The 17,679-nt window shown below is 44.0% G+C and overlaps 1 protein-coding gene across 6 annotated transcripts in view; it reads left to right on the top strand.

The window, feature by feature from the left end:
- The first annotated feature begins 572 nt into the window (after window positions 1–572).
- Window positions 573–17,679, top strand: part of BSG (basigin (Ok blood group)) — a 33,358-nt gene continuing 16,251 nt past the window's right edge. For 2 of the 6 annotated variants that reach the window (XM_036761617.1, XM_036761613.1), the window contains exons 1-4: window positions 574–810; window positions 8,454–8,801; window positions 10,331–10,487; window positions 16,813–16,895. In XM_036761617.1, the coding sequence (XP_036617512.1) occupies window positions 744–810; window positions 8,454–8,801; window positions 10,331–10,487; window positions 16,813–16,895 (655 nt within the window). In that variant the 5' untranslated portion in view covers window positions 574–743. Of the gene's footprint in view, window positions 811–8,453; window positions 8,802–10,330; window positions 10,488–16,812; window positions 16,896–17,679 lie in introns of all 6 variants that reach the window. The other 4 variants (XM_036761627.1, XM_036761641.1, XM_036761636.1 and 1 more) reach the window with 4 other exon arrangements.

Below are 17,679 nucleotides of genomic sequence, written 5' to 3'. Positions count from 1 at the left end.
CGACTGAACAACAACATATGGAAAGATAGGAAACTGAGCTCCAAGAATGCAAAGACTGAGTCACGGGTGAGTGCGGTGGATAGAAAGGGCAGGACTTGGAGATCAGGATCCTGGGTTCTAATTTTAACCTTGCCATTCTCTAGCTCTGTGACCTTGGGCTATTTAATGACCCTCCTCACGCCTCAATTCCTTCATCTGCAAAATAAGGGGCTTGAACTAGATGACCTTTAAATTCTTCTTTAGATCTCCGATTCAGGGGTGGGATCTGAGGGGCTTTACAAATAAAACGAAGGTGAAATGGCACTTCAGTTTACTTTGGGGGAGGCCTGAAGCGTGCACAAGCTCACATCTTCTGACCTACAAGGAGCACACCTCCCGGCCCCGCCCGTGGACTGGAGCTCCGTCACGTGACACGATTCTCTTTCGCCCCAACCCACCGGCCCCGCCTGGTCCCCGGAGTCCTGGGCCAGGCTGGAAGGTGATTGGTTGTCAGAGGCCGGCGCGGGCGGGGGCGCGCGGGCGGGGGGCGGGGCTACGGACGCGAACCCGACGGCGTCCGCGTTCTCGGGCTGCGCCTCTCATTTTCTTCCGTCACCTCGTTTTGCGCGTGCGCCCCTCGACCCTGTCTTCCGCGGGCTCTTATAGCGGCGGCCGGAACCCTGGACAGATCGAGTGACCGAGCGAGCTAGCAAACGAGGGCTCGGGCAATCCGCTCGAAGGCTTCGGGACAGCGACGCCGCGACATGGGGGCCCCGCTGCTGTGGCTGCTGGCGGCCGTGCTGCTCTGCGCTCGGGCCGCCTCCGGAACCGGTGAGCGGGGCCAGGGCCTCCGGAGGCCCCCGCGGCCCGGGCTCGGGGACCGTTGGGGGTTTAGGGGGCCCAGGGTGGAGGACAGCTAAGGCTCGGGGTGAGGGATGCAGGCTGAGGAATTGAGGCTTTGGGGGCCCCGCGGGAGAGGCGCAGGCTGGAGGATCGAAGTTCAAAGGATTGGGGGGGAGGATCACGGGCTGGAGGCCTGAGACTCAAGGGGTCCTGGAGGGGTAGGGGTGCAAACGGGGGGCCTGAGATTTAAGGGGTCCTGGAGGGGTAGGGGTGCAAACTGGGGGCCTGAGGTGCCAGGGGTCCTGGAGGGGGAGGGGTGCAGACTGGGGGCCTGAGATTTAAGGGGTCCTGGAGGGGGACGGGTGCAGACTGGGGGCCTGAGGCTCAAGGGGGTCCCGGGTGAAGGGGTGCAGACTGAGGGCCTGAGGCTCAAGGGGGTCCCGGGGAAAGGGGTGCAGACTGGGGGCCTGAGGTTCAAGGGGTCCCGGAGAAGGAAGGGGTGCAGACTGGGGGCCTGAGGTTCTAGGAGCCCCGGGCGGGGAGGGGGGGGAGGGACGAGCGAAGACCAGGGACTTGAGACCCCGAACTGGAGGGAGGGAGAGGAGAAGGCCTTAGGGACAGCTAGGGGGAGATGAAGTGCTGGGGTCCTGGGGGATGAGGAGGGGGCAGTGTGTGGGGGAGGCATCTGAGGCGGGAAGGGTTAGGCACCTCAGGGGGAGGAGCCTGGTGGTGGTCTCGAAGGGGAGAAGGGGAAGGCTGAGGGGGAGGATTTTGCCTGGGCCTGGCTGGTGGAGTTGGAAATTGGAGGAAGCGGGGCGGGCTTGGGGCCTGCGGACATGGAGCCTCCCGTGGGTGGGGGACTTTGGGGTTTAGGTAGGGTTGGGCACGCTCTGTTTGAGGACAGCCTCACCAGGCTTTTAGGGGAAGGAGCTCTGACTCACGTCCCGTTTAGCAGCTCAAGTCTCTGTCTCCCCAGGGCTCTTTATATTTTCAACCTCTGCTGGGGTCCATTTGTACCCAGTTCAGGCCGGAGCTGTCTATCCATCATGTTACATAGGGTGGTAAATGTTTGTGTGAAGGAAGATAATAAATATCTTTCCCTCCTCTGTTTGGATCTGGATTAAAGTAATCTAGCAACAAAAATTTTAGCTTGATGGTCTAACTTCTGGTTAGAAATTCAGCTTGGCTGCCATTCACTAGGGGAAGAGTTTTGAAAAAGGCGAGATAGGCTTCATTGTAAAGTATTTTTCCCCCCTGAAGTTTAAAGACATAATTAATTTTATCATGAATGATGGCTAATAAGAGCATAAATGTGTTGTGCACCCACATGGAAAAGATAGAGGATTTGGAGTATAGCTGTCGCCCTTGAGAGTTTTTCATGAAGAGCTTTTTCTGCCATGAGCTGCAAGTATTACTGCTCCTGTTTCATAGATGGAAGAACACTGAATCTAAAGACGGGAAGCAGTTTGCTCAAGGTCATAGTAAATGTTGGAACTGGAAAATTTCTGCCTTCCACTTGAATGTTCTTACCACCACACTATACTGTAATTTCTGTGTTTCTATTTTAATTCTAATATTCTAATTTTTACTGTTTCTAATTTTTTCTCACTCAGCTCCTTTTCTCTTTTTCATGATTTAAAAACTATTTCAATGCTCCCTGCACTGGACTTGTGAACCAAGATGAGATCAACAAAAAGGTTTATTCCCCTTTCTATTGTAACAAAGAAGAGCTTTCAGATGATAGAATTTTTGCTCTTGTACTGAATTAATTCACTTTTGACTTTTCTTTAGGTTGTGCTATTTTTGCCACATGGGTTTATTTTCAATCAAATTTTATTTTTTCAATGATCAAGCATTTATTTCACCCCCATTTCTTCCAGAAAAAAAGGTTTTTATAATCTTGTAACAAATGAGCATAGTCAAGCAAAACAAATTTCATACTGTCCCTATTAAAAAAAATGTGTCTCATTCTTCATATTAGCCCCTCATCTCTCTTGTCAGGAGGTTCTTCATGATTGGTTCTCTGGAGTCGTGGTTAATCATCGTCTCGAATAGAGTTGTTAAATCTTTCAAAATTGTCTCATGTATAATAATGATGTATACTATATATAGTATAAATTGTCCTTCTGGTTCTTCCCACTTCACTCTGTATTACTTCATATAAGTCTTCGAAGGTTTTTCCAAAACTGTCTCTTCATTTTTTTACAGCACAGTAGTGTGCCATTACATGATCATAATACAATTTATTCAGCCATTCCCCAGTTGATGGCCACCCCTGAATTTCCAGCTTTTTGCCACTACCAAAAGCTGCTATAAATATTTCCTATTTCTTTAGTTTCTTTAAATGACTCATGTTTTGTGCTATAGACAGTTTGGTTGTACATTCAGGAAACAGCAAAAAGATTATTATTCCATTAGGATATTTTTCTCCCTCTGAGTTGCCTCATCTGCTTTCTATTCCTTTCCTCAGCTTAGGGAAAATTGAAATTTAGTCCACTTAATTGGGAAGGGAGGGGAGAGGGGGAGGAGAGCTGCTCTCTTGTTATGGTCAGATTGCTTGAATCAGTTTGATTTTTCTTGTAATAGCTGAGATACCAAAAAAGAAGATTTCTTGACCCAGACTATCAGTCTTGGCATTTTTTTTTGTTTCTTGCTCTAATCTTGGAATATAGTCAACTGCTAGTTTTCTTTAGGTGAATTATCCACTTTATCTACAAAGAACTATAGAATAAAAACCTAGAGGGGACCCCCTTGCTGGCTGTTCTCTTGGCTTTGACTGCCAGGTTCTTCCACGTGGTTTGGTGTCTCACATTCCTTTCTGCCATGGGAGCTTGTGGGTAGAGCACCAGAATGGGGTTGTTAAATATATTATTTTTAAAGCTTCCTTTATCTTCACATCTATCTCCATTAGTATAGATAAATTAGCAGGTTATCTAGGAAGACGCCTAGTATTGTGTCTGAAAGCTGCAGGGTGTGTGCTACAGGGCAGCAGAGGATGGAGAGGTTGGCCTGTTCCCCCCACCTGTTGTGGGCTATCTCAGTTAAACTTTGGTTAAACTCCAAGCTCTCTGGGTTCTTTCTTCCTCTGGAGCAGGTAACGTCTGTTTTTAGGTGAAGGTGACTTTACTTCGGAGTCTGTCAGCAGGTCACATGGTTTCCTTATGGCAGAGGATCAACTGGCTGTAGTAGAGTTTTAACTTCCAGACTGATTTCGGGAAGAAATTTTACACATTCCTGGTGATCCTAGTTGCTGGGGAACTTTATACCCTTTATATTCTGTTCCCATTATCCAGTCTGTGGCTGTATACCATTTGAGTTGTTGGCAGTGATTTATTGCTTCAGAGTACCTGTAAAGGCAGGTTTGAATCATTGCAAATTCTTGCTAAATAGTGATGAGTGGTGTGCAATACTTCCTGCATATTTCTCAAATTTTCATATGCACTTTCCGTAATATCTCAAGTTAAAAGTGGATTTTATTTAGTTGATGATAAACATAACTCGCTCATTTTAGGAAAATTTAGGCCAGGAGTTTTTATAACTTGCCAAAGATCGTATGATGAGTTAGTGAAAGAGCTAGGGTTAGAACCCGGCTCAAAGCATTTGTTGAGGACTTACTATGTGCCCAGGCCCTGTGCTAAGTGCTGGAGATCCAAAGAAAGGCAAGAGACAGTGCCTGCCCTCGAGGAGCCCGCAATCTAATTGGGGAAGACAGCGTGCAAACAACTTGGGGAAAGATACTGGAATTAACGGAGACCTGGAAAGGCTTCTTGCGGAAGGCGGGATTTTAGCTAAGATGTGAAGGAAGCCAGGAGGCTGAGATGAGGAGTAGAAATGGTGGGGAAGGAAGAAGCATTTCAGTATGGGCCAGGCCCTTTGCTAAGTGCTTTACAGATACCATCTCATGTGATCCTTACAGCATCTCTTTGAGGTAGGTAGATGAGGAGGAAGAGCTTTCCAGGCCTGGAGACAGCCAGTGAAAACCCACGGAATCTGGAGGTGGAATGTCTTGTTCCAGGAATAGCAAGGAAGCTGCTGTCACTGGATTGTAGATTGTGTGGAGGGGGTGAGTGGGTGGGTGTGGAGGATAAGGTGTAAGAAGACTGGAAAGGTAAGAAGGCCAGATTAAGTAGGGCTTAAAAGCCGGGGGATTTTATTTGATTCTGTGGCTGATAGGGAGCCATTGGAATTGATTGAATAGAGGGTAACATGGTCAGACCTGCACTTGAGGAAGATCATTGTGATAGCTGAGGGGAGGCTGAACTGGAATGGGGCCATGCTTGAGGCAGCCAGACCAGCCAGCGGGCTAGTGTAGTAGTCCACACGTCGGGTAACAAAGGCCTGCACCGAGTGAGGGCAGTGTCAGAGTAGGAGGTGTTGCAAAGTGGTAGAATTGAAAAGCAGCTTAGACACCTAAAAGCAGTCCAGCATTCTCTGTTGTGAATGAAACATTGGCGTTGTCTCTTTAAAGGGCCACATCCAGTTGCTTCTCATTTCTGGTATTCCCTTTACTTTCCAAAGCTTGTACAGAAATAGCTCCAGTCCTTTTCTGACCAAGGCAAAACTAGGCAGCTGGTGGTGCAGGGCTTGAAGACAGAAAGACCTGAATTCAGATCTGGCCTCAAGACAATGACTAGCTTGTGTGATTTTGGGCAAGTCACTTAACGTGTTTGCCTCATTTCCTTCGAATGTAAAATGGAGGTCATAATAGCAGCCACCTCCCAAGGTTGTGGTGAGGCCAAAATGAAATAATACTTGTAAAGTGCTTAGCCCGGTGCCTGGCACATAGTAGGTGCTATAAAAATGCCAGCTATTATTAAATGGTTGAGAACCAGAGTAGTATTAATCCACTAACAGGTGTTGGCTGTTCCACTGAGACTGTTACAAGTCTCTCGATTCATTTGGAATGAAATCTGTGAAAGGCTTAAAAGCTTGATTCTCTTAAACCCTTGAACATTCACTTTGCAGAATGTAGCTTATGTACTACCAGACCCTTTCCCATCCACAGAAGTGTTTGTACCACTGAAGTCCTCTGACAATTCTGCTGCTCATGACCTTTCCAGTCTTCTCTGTTTCCCTTCACGCACACTCAAGGACACTACTTGTCACACCTTGATCTTATTCCATTGTCCTCTAATCTGTGTTCCTTTGCTTCCCTTGGCTCTCCTCTCCACCCTCTTGCTACCCCGCCCCAATAACAAATCACCTGTTGAAATACAGAAGCCTTAGCATTTTTAAGGCCTGATTCTAGTGCCGCTTCTTCGGTGAAGCTTTTCTTATTTCCCCGTTCTTTTTCCATGTTCCACTCCAAGCTGAAAATGATCCCCCTCCTGCTCAGTCATCCCATAACATGCAGCTTTGATCCCATTTTGGTTTGCCGCATTCTAATTCATATCCTGCTTCTTTCCTATTAGCTCAGAAGGAAGAGACCATTTTATTCATCTTTATCGTATCCTGAGAGGCTAAAAGTGTATTGCATGTATTTGGGTCTTTAATGTTTATTTAATTGAACTGAATACCAGCTTAACATTTGGTTTCTTGAAGCTGTTCCACTTTTTGCCTCCTCCCCCCTCCCCTTCCCATGGAGCTGTAAAATCCATAATCAGATATGTGTCTGTGGCTCAGTCGGATTCATCCAGTTCTATGGCTGGAAGCAACATTCTTTGGGAGGAATGAAAGAAGAGGGAAATGAGCTTAAGAGTCACATTTGTGCTTAGCCCAGATAATGAATGGCTCCCTCTGAGAGCAGAGATCTCTTCAGCCTTGTCAGCTGTTACGCAGAGGTTGTAAGCTCAATCCTCCTGATGAACAGTGGCTTTGCATCTTAGGATTCCTGGTACGTTGCCATTAGCCTTTAGGCCTGTACTTCCTGGACGGGACTTGGAACACTACACGAATATACACCACTGATTTTGCAATTTCTGAAAATTTTAGTTCCTCTTGAGATGTTTGAGTTGAAATGAGGTGAGATGATTGTTTTGTTCCAGTGGCACCATTAGAAATCCTCAGAGCCAAGGGACTCTTTAAAGATTCAGAAATTCCTTTGGCTTCTGAATTAATGACATCTGCTGTTTCCACATGGGATCCTGGGTGCCCAAGCCCCTTAAAAGAGAACGTGTTGGTCATTCATTGTGTTGCTGACAAGCCCTACATAGAGTCAGGAGCCCCGGGCTCTGGCTTTGTCTTTACAAATTAGTGACCACAGGACCACAGACACATCCTGTGCTCTCTCGGGAGCTGCTCTGGGTGGCAGCAGGGGCTGGTGGTGGGCTAGCTTAGGAGGACAGTGAAGCTTGATGTTTTTGTCGAGTGCTTAATTGGAATATCTATTAATGGCTGTTGGATTGATATGAATTACTACACCTGGCCAGGTACCAAGTTTGTATTTTGTGCTTTAGCTTTGCTGGGTGTTCTAGTTCAAAGAAAGCAAGTTCTTTATCTTTTCCGAGCTTTGTTACCTTCACCAAAAAAAAAAAGTGATTGATTTAGAAATATTTATTTATTTGAGCTTTCTTTACTTTTAAGCTGCAGCTTGGACAGTAGAAAATATTTAGTCTTTGCAATTGTGATCACAAGAAGAAAACTGGATGTTTTTTAGTACCTGCCAAGAGCTGACATAATTAGAGATACTAGTGATCTGTAGGTAATGTTTGCCTTATATAGTGTTTTTAGAAATATATTTGGATAGCTTATGAAACTAAGAATTTCCATTTTGGACTTCTACACTTTCCCTCCTATCCTCCATTTTTTTCTTTTCTCCACTACCCCAGAAACCACACCCCACCGATGGACAGACACAAACAGACAGTAGCTGCAGTAATAAAGACAAGCCAATGTGAAGCTGCTGCTTTTTAATGTTCGTAGTCATTTGTCTTACTAAACTATGTAGCTCACAGAGAACATCTTCAAAAGTATGTTCTCTAGTTAGGGAACTGCCTTCTGTTGTTTGCCTTGTATCCTGTTTTTGAGAATGGTTCATTAATCTTTGTCACTTTGTGAGAAGGCTCATCTAAATTATTCTTTATTTACAAAATATAGTGTCATTTGATTCAGCTGAATTTTCTAAATAATATATTGGATATCCAAATAGTGGATAGCTAAGCAGCAAAAATGCTTCTGTGTAACCAGAATAATGGTGATAGTCCATATTTTGCCACGTTGTTGATCCTTCTCCTCTCTGTAAGGTAGGCAGGACAGCTAGAGCTCTCAATTTAGAGATGAAGAAACTAAGCCTCGGAAGCAAAGGGACTCGCCTAAAGTCCCACAGCTAGGAGTGAAAAACTGGGGCTTGGACCCAGCTCTTCTGGGTTCTGACTCCACTGCCTGCCCTTCTCAGTCACACCGCTTTTTAGAAAGAGTGACTGCTGCCTACAGAACAATTTTTTTTAATGGAGGCTATGTTAATCCTCTGGTTCATCCACTTGTAATTTATGAGAATTAAGGGCAGGGATACTCCACCAGGCCAGGGAATTTCCAAATACTTTTGAAGCATGGGAAATGCCCTTCCTTTGCCATCATTAATGTGGGGAACTGGCTTTAGAGAAGAAAGCTCATACTTTCTTAGATTCATTTTTTTTGGTTTTTGTTTTTTACTTTTAAACTAACATTTGCACTAATACCTCTCCAACTCATAGCTGGCTTTATAAAATCACCACTATCCAAAAAGAAATTGGTGGAGGACAGTGTGGAATTACACTGTGAGGCAATTGGCAGCCCCATCCCAGAGATCCAGTGGTGGTTCGAAGGAAACGAACCTAATGAGACCTACTCCCAGCTGTGGGATGGTGCTCGGCAGGACCGCATCAGAATCCATGCCACCTACAATGAGCATTCTACCAGTACTGTCTTCATCTCTAACCTCACAGTCAGCGACTCTGGCACCTATGAGTGTCGGGCCAGCAACGACCCCGACCGCAACCACTTGTCGAAGAGTCCCAAAGTCAAGTGGGTTCGTTCCCAGGCAAACGTAATTGTCATCGAACGTGAGTGGCCGGGCTGAAGCACTTGACCAGACTCCACCTGTCTTTGGATGTCTGAAGTTTGCAGTGCACCACCTCCCACCTGTGCCCTGTGGCTTTCTGAAAGCCTGTTGTCCCTCCTCACTTCCCTGCTTTGGCTTTGTAGACCTGAGAAACTTCTTTCCTTCTGTGAGTCTCCCTCTCATTCCCTTATCACTGAGGCCCTGCTCAAAAAGGGTTGTGTGACTTTGAAATAAAATGCCCTCTGACCATCTTGTGCTGGATTCCAAAGGCCTAGAACCATTCCATGCCCCAGACTGTCCTGTTGTGTGTTTGCAGATTTCAGAGTCTTGATTCTGTCCGAGGGCTCTGTTTTTTCCTCTATGAATACTCTGCCTTGCGTTCAGAGGAATCCTGCCTTTTTCCAGATGATACAACCGTTTTTGAAATGGCCATTTCTGTGTTACACACGTAGATCGTAGTTCTCGGTGTTGTGAACCAACCTTGCATACAGAGCTGAAAGTGGAGGTTTTGAAGGAGGAGGGTTTTCTCAATATTGGACCTACTCTAAAAATAGGTTACTGCTTTGGGAACACTGTACTCTTTGAATTGTATTTGATTTCCTGAGACAGCTTTTTGATATTCAAAGCTGTTGCAGCCGAATGATTTAAAATGTTCCCTGGCTGATAATGCAGACCCAGCTGCACAGTATATCAGTGGGACTGTGCCCAGGTGGCCAAAACAAAGAACATTTTTCAGCCCTGTATGAACAGTTCGTTGGGTGGCGCCAGGGTGACCTGGGCATGATAGGAGGGTAGACATGTGTATGTTATGATAGTTATTTGTTTGTGGGGAGAATTTTAGTCTCAATTTTGGCTGCTTGAGGATATTTTAAGATATATGTACATTTTCTCTACTCCTCAAAAAACTTTTATTAATAATTAAAACTGATATTTCTTTTAATGTTTTAAGGTTTGTGAAGTGCTTCACATATACTTAATTTAATCACCATAACAATCCTTTGAGGCACTTCTAACAGCCAGTGTCATCATTTTACAGATGTAGAGGAAGCTGAAGCCCATTTTCTCATTAGCCTAATTTTAAAGGTTTCTGAGGCTAAAATAAAAATAAACATTAACCTATTGCTAACAAGGATGTATTTGTTTATTAGAGGTAAAGTTTCTTCCTACAGAAAGGACTCAGATTTATTTTTGGATTAAAATCAGTTAATTTTTCCTTGAGAAATATACCTATTAAGAGAATGGCTAGGAATGCTACCTGCCTATGTAGAAAAAGGTGCTTTATACAGTCTCTACTCAATACTTTGGTCTCTAGACTTCAGCAATGTCCACTCTTTTCTCTAGCCCCACAAAGTAGAAAACTATTAAAAAAAGTTAATGGGGGATAAGAAGGTAAGAAAGAAAGTGGAAGGAGAGAGAATTTAAAAAAAAATTCTGAATTTGACTAGATGATGGTTTTTCCCCCAATCCTTTTGTTGTTGTTGGTTTTTTTTTTTTTTACTAACTTTGTCCTTTTCTTTTGTAAAAATACAGGAAGCACCGTTTTGACGGCTATAGATGTTTCTGGCCAGAGAACACTCCTGACCTGTAAATTGAATCAAGCTTCAACTCAAATTCAGGGTCATCGTTGGCTGAAAGGTGGCAAGGTGTTGAAAGAGGATACGTCGGATAGTACAGTCACAGAATATGAGTAGGTTTTTCTTAAAATTAATCTTGTTACAGATGTAGTATTTCTCTGGGTTTTTTTTTTCAGATGTTACAAGGACTACAGCAAGATTTTCTTTAAAAATTTTAATAAATATCTTTAAAACCCTCCAAAATACCTACCCCTAAACCCTCTAAATTCATCATCCGTTGTATGCACTAAGGTAAGGGGAAAGGTGTGGCTGGGTGGGAGTTGAGGCTGTTCAGTGAGGAAATGAATCGAGAAGGGGAGGCAGGAGACTGAGGAATTTCTTGGCTTCCAGAAGTACAGTGACACCAGCCCAAAACCAAGTCTGTACTTGGAAAAGCCAGGGTTGTGTTTTAACAGATCAGTTTAAGCCATCCTGCCCAGGCTTTTCAAACCTTGAGCAATTTCAGTCAATTTAATAAGTACCTACTAGATGCAAGCACCCTTAGACACTGAAGAAAATTCAAGGTTTGACTAGAATTTCTGCTCTTTAGATCAGGGGTTTAGGGCCTGTAGACATGAAAAGACAGACAAGTTTTGTTGTATGTGGATGTAATAAAACTTCAGCCAGATCATATAGTATGTATGAAACAAGTAGGCCACCCAGGAGGGTTTTAGAAAGAAGGATTGACATTGATTGACTTGAACAGGGTCTGGTTGAAACAAAGAGATTTGAATGCTGTGTTCCTTGAAAAAAGGCGAGCATTGTCTTTACAAAGAGCTGGTATGACTTCATCAAGAAAAGGTCGTGCTAGGCTAACCTCCATTTCTGTTTTTACCAAGGTTAGATGGTAGATCAGAGTAACATTAATAATTATAATTGTTTACTTTTAAGGTTTGCAAAGTATGTGTATGTGTGTTGGGGGGGGCGGGAGGTGTACGTGGGTGTGTGGGTGTGTGGATAGATATGTTGTGACTTGCTCAAGGTCACACAGCTGGCAAGTGTCTGAGACCAGGTTCTATCCATTCCTCTTTCTAGCCACTGTGTAGATCTGGATTATCTAGGTTTGAACAAAGGGCCTAGCAGTCTGTCCAGGTGTTCTTGTGGACAGAGTAGAGATGTGGGCTAGACAATAATGTAGTGAAGTAAAATGGAAACTAGTTGAATGGCTGGGCCCAAACAAGAGTCATTTGCTTGAGTAACATGCCCCAGGAGCCAAATCAATTGGTTAAAGGCATAGATGACATATTATCAAATTTGTAGGGACAGAAAGTCAGGAGTAGGAATGGGGATTCCAAAAGATTGATGATGGAGGCCCTTAAGGAATTTGTAGATAGATTTAAAGTGAATTTAAGGGGGTGACATGTTTGTTTTCACTAACCTCTAACTAAAATTGAGCACTTTCTTCAGTAATGAATATAAGGAAAAGGGTTTACTAGGCTGCCCAAAAAAAGGTGAAGAACACATGTGTTAAAATTTGGGGTTGAATCTCTCATGAAATGAAATGTAATAGGAATTGTTTCAAATCTAGTAAAGAGTTGAGGTTTTTTGTTTGTGTTTGATAGTTGAGTACCAGATGGGCTAGACATGGTTAGACCATGGTTTGTCTGGGAAAAGATCTGGAGGTTTTAAGTGGACTGAAGGCAATTTCAGGGAGTTGGTAGTATGATAATGGCTATCAGAAAGGCTAATTGTATTTTTAGGCTACATTGAGAGTCATCATATACCTGACAAGGGAACAAATGATCCCACTGTGTTGAAGACAGACCACATCTAGAGTGTTGTATTCATTTCTGGCAGCCCCATTTTAAGAGGATTTTGGTGAGCTGCAAGAGTGGCCAAGATAGTGAAGGGCCTAGGGATCATACATATGAAGGTTGGTTAAAGGAATTGGGCATATTTAGCCGGGAGAAGAAAAAGACTTGGGGTTGACGTGAGAGGTATTTTCAGGTATTTGGAGGGCTGTTACAGAAAAGAGATTAGAATTGTTTGGACTAGGAACATTGGACAGAAACTACAAAGAAGCAGTCCAGTTCCAGCTATTCAAAAGAAGAGGTCTTCAAGCCAAGGTGGTGTGACTACTTGTTGGGTGTGGTATAGAGCAGATTCTTGTTCTGGTACCAATAGGAATTGGGCTTGTAAAGTCCCTTCCATCTGAGATTCTGTATCCTGGGCCCTGCTTCCTATTTTAAAATTGGAACAGAGAATCAATTACTCATTGCCGAGAGTCATTATTTAGTATGGTAAGCTCCATCAGTGTCCTTAGAGGTCCTCCGATCCAATTAGCTTTCTACCTCAGGCAAGAATCACTTCGATAGGTGATTTTTAGCCAGCCTTTGCTAGACTCCTTCCAATATTGGTAAGGCCACTCTTTCAGTAGTCAGTTCTTTCTACTTTATTTGATCTATACTGATCTGAATTCTCTTTCCCAATGAAACTCCCCCTGCCTCTGTCCTGATGCTGGTTCCTACAGTTTTTCAGAACAAGTCTTTCCTTTGACCAACCCTCTGGATATTCATATAGTTGCCGGCTGAGTGCCCACTCTCTCATGCTGTTCCTTTGAGCTGAGGGCCTTTCCTCTTACTTTACTGAGAAAATATAAGCCATTTTTCATGAATTCCCTCTTCTCTCCTTTTCTCCTAAGCTCTGGATATCATCCCTAACTCTACTACAGTCTCTTAGGAGGTGCCTCATCTCATCACGAAGGTGAACCCTTCTTATATGCACCTTAATCCCTTCCCTTTCTGTCTTCAGTAAATTGCCTCCATATCATCCCATCTTTCTCTGTAATTTTCACTTTCTCACCGTCTGCCTAAGTCTCCCTCATCCTTAAAAAAATCTTTATTCGACTTTTCCATCCACTTTTGCTATCATCCTATATCTCTCCTCTTCTTAGTTGAACACCTAGAAAAAAGTTGTCTGTATTGTGTCTCTGCTTCCTCTTCTAAACCCTCTGCAAATCAAAGTGACCCAGCCTCATTACTCAAGTGAAGCTCCCTTGTCTGAAATGACCAGTGAACTCTTTAATTGCCGAATCTTGGCACCCTTGCAGCATTTGACCCTCTCGATTGTCCTCTTCCTGGATTCTTCCTCTTCTTTGCTTTTTTGTGATGTTGTGCTCTCTTTATTCTTGTACCTGACTGTTCCCTTTCAGTGTCCTTTTAGGATACAGCATTACAGTGGAAAACACACTGCTTCTGAAGTCAGAGGCCTTGGATTCAGATACCACCTTTGCCATTTTGTACTATTGTAACCTGTGTGGTCTTGGGCAAGTCACAGCCTCCTTTCTCCTCAGTTTCCTCACCTGTCCCATGAAGGGTTTGGACTCGATGGCCTCTGAAATCCCTTCTAGCTCTAGCTCTGGCTCTAGATCTAGGTTCTTGTGACCCTTGCTGGATTATCATCTGTATCACACTGTGTAATTGTGGGCCTAGTTTAAAGTTCTGTTCTGAGCCCTCTTCTCTCTTTGCGATTGGCCTTATTAACTCCTCTGGGTTTTATTATTATTTCTACATAGATGACTCTTTCCAACCCTAGTCTCTGTTCCGAGCTTCTCTTCCCCGTTACCAGCTACCTGTTGGACAATTCTTACTGGTTGTCCCATCAGCATCTCGAATTCAACCTGTCCAAAACTGAACTAGTTATCTTTCCCTCGATCCCATTCTTTTCTGAACTTCCTGTTTCTCTGGAGGGTCCCACTGGTCACCCACGTTCACAGCCTTGGTGTCATCCTTAACTTCTTTCACTCAACTCACAGTGCATATTCGTTCAGTTGCCAAATCTTTCTACCTCTACAAGATCTTTTGCAGTCCCCTTCTCTCCACCTGCATGGCTGCCATCTTAGGTTAGTCACCTTTTACCGGGACTCTTTCAGTTAGCCTCCTGATGAGTCCTCCTCAAGCCTCCTCTCCCACCCATTCTCCGCATGGTTGCCAAAGTGACTTTGCTCAAGTGTGGGTCTGCCCGTGTCTCTCCCTTGCTCACTAAAATTCAGAGGCTCAGGGGCTTCCTTTTACCTCTAGGAAGAATAGAAACTATTTTGTTTGGAACTTGAAGCCTTTTGTAACCTGCTTTTCCAGTCTTTTACATCTTATTCCCCTTTAGGTACTCCGTAGTCCATCGGACTGGCCTTGCCGTTCTTCATGCATGCTGTTGTATATCCCTCTCTGGGCCTTTGAACTCGTCGTCTCCTGCGCTAGAATGTACTTCCTCCTTACCTCCACCTCTTAGAATTCCTGCTCTAAGACTTTTCCTAATTTCTCCTCCCCTTCAAAAATCGCATTAGATCTGTTTTATATATTCTTACATGCGTGTGCATGTTGTCTCCCTTGTTAGAGAGTGTAAGCCTATCCCGGGCATGGACTATTTGACTTTTGTCTCTGTGTCCCTAGTCAGCTCAGTGTTTGGCGCAAAGTAAATGTTTAATAAATGGGCATTGATTGATGCAGAAAGGGATTTTGGGTCAGTGAGGCAGCCCAGAGAAAACTTGAAAGCAAACCCTTGAGCTTTAGTTTCTAGTAGGGGAGGAAACTGGGAGGCCTCACAGCAGAATCCTTCTGGTGGTGTGGACTTTTGCCATTTGGGGGACTTGTAATATTTTATCTGTGCTACTCTTAAGGAAATCTGTATTTCCAGTTGAGCCTCTCACAGTTAACGTTCCCAAATGTGAATAGTTATTTTTTAGAATGGTGAGAGCTAGGCCTACTAATGGGAATACTAGCCCATTAAAATAGCATAATAAGCTTCCCTTCTCATTACCATCAATTCCAGCTGGTGTTCAGAGCCAAGGCGTCATGCCCTTTGTGTAGAGGAGTTGATGGGCTTCATTGCTTCTCCTCCCTCCCCTCCCATGGCAACAGGGAATCAAAATGAGGATTAAAGTATTTATAATCTGGCCTTCCTCCCATGACCTCAATTTCTCAGCTGAGTGGCTTTTGGGAAGGGGGCAACATACCCATCTGGTAGAGTTAACAAACAAATCATTGTGATCACAGAAGACTCAGCCCCTCTCAGTAAAGGGCTCTGGAATTACAGAATCATGTTTCTTGAGGATGGCTAGCTAGTGCCTTGAATTCTGTCATGCCAAATATTCCAATAGGAATTACAAGTTTCCCTCGAAATTTAAATGGGAAAGTTTTTGAATGGTCATAGAGAAAGTAACTCTTTAATTCTTCCTATCTATGCCAGGTAATGGTAAGAGATTGGTCTTTCATGGGATGAACGGAACAGAGTTTACAGGGCTAGTTAATTGGGTGCCCAACCAGTCCTGTCATCCGAGAGAAGTGATTGCAAAGCGAGAGAGTAACTGCTACTGTTACAGCACTCCAGAGCTTGTGCAGCATTTTACCTGCAGCGTCCCAGAGGCTCCTACAACAACACTTTGCAGTAGATATTTCTTGTGTGGTTTCCATTTTACAGATGAAGGAACTGAGGCTCAGGTCAACTCCATCACTTCACCTTTGCTTTTCCAGATCTCTAGCTCTCCCCTCAAGGAACAGCTTGAGTACTCTCTCCTTTTCCTGACACCCCTCTCCCCCCCAAAAAAAATCCACTTCCCATTTATTTGGATGTGTTTGCCTGTATATATAATACGCCCCCCAAGTAGAATATAGAAACTCCTGCGGAGCGGGCATTGTTTAATTTTTGTCCTTGTCTTCCCCGTGCCTAACACAGAGTTGGTGAATATCGGAGGCAGGGTTTTAAAAGGTCTCTGTTACTCCAAGGCTAGCTCTTCACTGCACTACCCCGAAGGCAAGGAGCATTGGTATTCAATCACTGTACTGTGGTAGAGATGTACGGCCGCAGCATGCTGGCCCTCTAAGGGATGTTAGGGATTGTCTAGTCCGGCTGTTTCCTTGTACGGATGAAAACACTAAGGTGTGGACTTCCCCAGAGGCACATAGCCAGCTTGTGGCAGACCTGGGAGAAAGCTCCACATCTTTTGGCTCTTGCCGTGTTGTTTTCCTTACTTGAAATGACTGATGAGTTTCTTTAGTCTACTGTCTGGATGGGAGGGAAACGTGTTCTCAGAAGTACCAGGCTTTTCTGTGAGCATGGGGACTGAGAGCAGCCTAGAGTCATGAACACTTTGAAATCCTTGAGAAGCGAGGGGATCTAGATCTTCCTAGAGGATTAATTAGTATAGCGATTTCAAGGGAATCTTGTACCTGGGGGATATTTTTGCTTTATAATTTGCTTTCTTTTTAGAGTTCACATAGACTCAACTGCTTCTGTCCTTTAAAAATGGGGGAATTTGTATCAATTTTAATACTCGGGTGCAGTACTGGACAGCTGTACTCCCAATGTGTGTGTCCTTAGAGTTCCTCTCTATTTGACTACAGTTATCTGGTTTGTTCATTTGGTTTTTTGTCCTCTTTACCGTATACCTGTTTCCTCTTTCAGGGTTTCGTCAGATGATAGATCCGGGGAATATCAGTGCGTTTTTCTTCCAGAACTTACAGGAAAGGCTGACATGCAAGTAAAAGGTAACATCTGTCACTGGACCATAGACCGGAGAAAGTAATCATATGTGTAAATTTGTATTGGAGGTTAAGGGATTCAGAGAATCTTGAAGACATCATTAGGGAGCCAAAGGAAATGTTTATATGGGAATATAATAAATAGGGTTCCAGAAAATATTTCTTCAGAAAGTGTTTCAAGCAGATAAATACTGGTATCCTGATGTTTGTAGGGGTCCGTACTCAGTGCCCTTTTAGGTAATCCGAGAGAGAGAGAGAGAGAGAGAGAGAGAGAGAGAGAGAGAGAGAGAGAGCGAGAGCGCTCGAGTGAGTGAGCGAGCGAGCACAAGCGAGTGTGTGTGTGTGTGTGTGTGTGTGTGTGTGTGTGTGTGTGTGTATGTGTGTGTTTCAGACTGAAAAGTCAGTAGCCACCTAACCTGATACCAATGAAATAAAGTCAAACCCTCAGAAGACTTCAGGAGACCTTATGTGAAAATTTGTGCAACTAGGAAAAAACTTGGACAGTTTTTTAAAAAATCATAATGCGCAATGGTGAACATTTCTTGTAAAAAACTGAGTAGGAACTTAAGCAACCATTGACAAGAAAGGGATTAAGTCTGTGGCATTTTTGGTATTGTGTATGAGAAGTACATTTGCCAATGGAGAAAGTATAAGGAAAAGTGGGCCAAGGGGAAACTTCACATTAGAGGTTTGGGAAGAACCAAGGAAGTGAGAACCAGAAAATGCCGTTTTGGTGCCAAGAGAGGAGAGTCTTTCCAATTGGGAGAAGGTGGTCAACTGTTCTAAAGAC

Source organism: Trichosurus vulpecula, chromosome 1, assembly GCF_011100635.1.
Source record: "Trichosurus vulpecula isolate mTriVul1 chromosome 1, mTriVul1.pri, whole genome shotgun sequence".
Taxonomy (NCBI): Eukaryota; Metazoa; Chordata; class Mammalia; order Diprotodontia; family Phalangeridae; genus Trichosurus; species Trichosurus vulpecula.
Note: the sequence above shows the minus strand (reverse complement) of the source record. Positions and strands in the feature narration are given on the sequence as shown.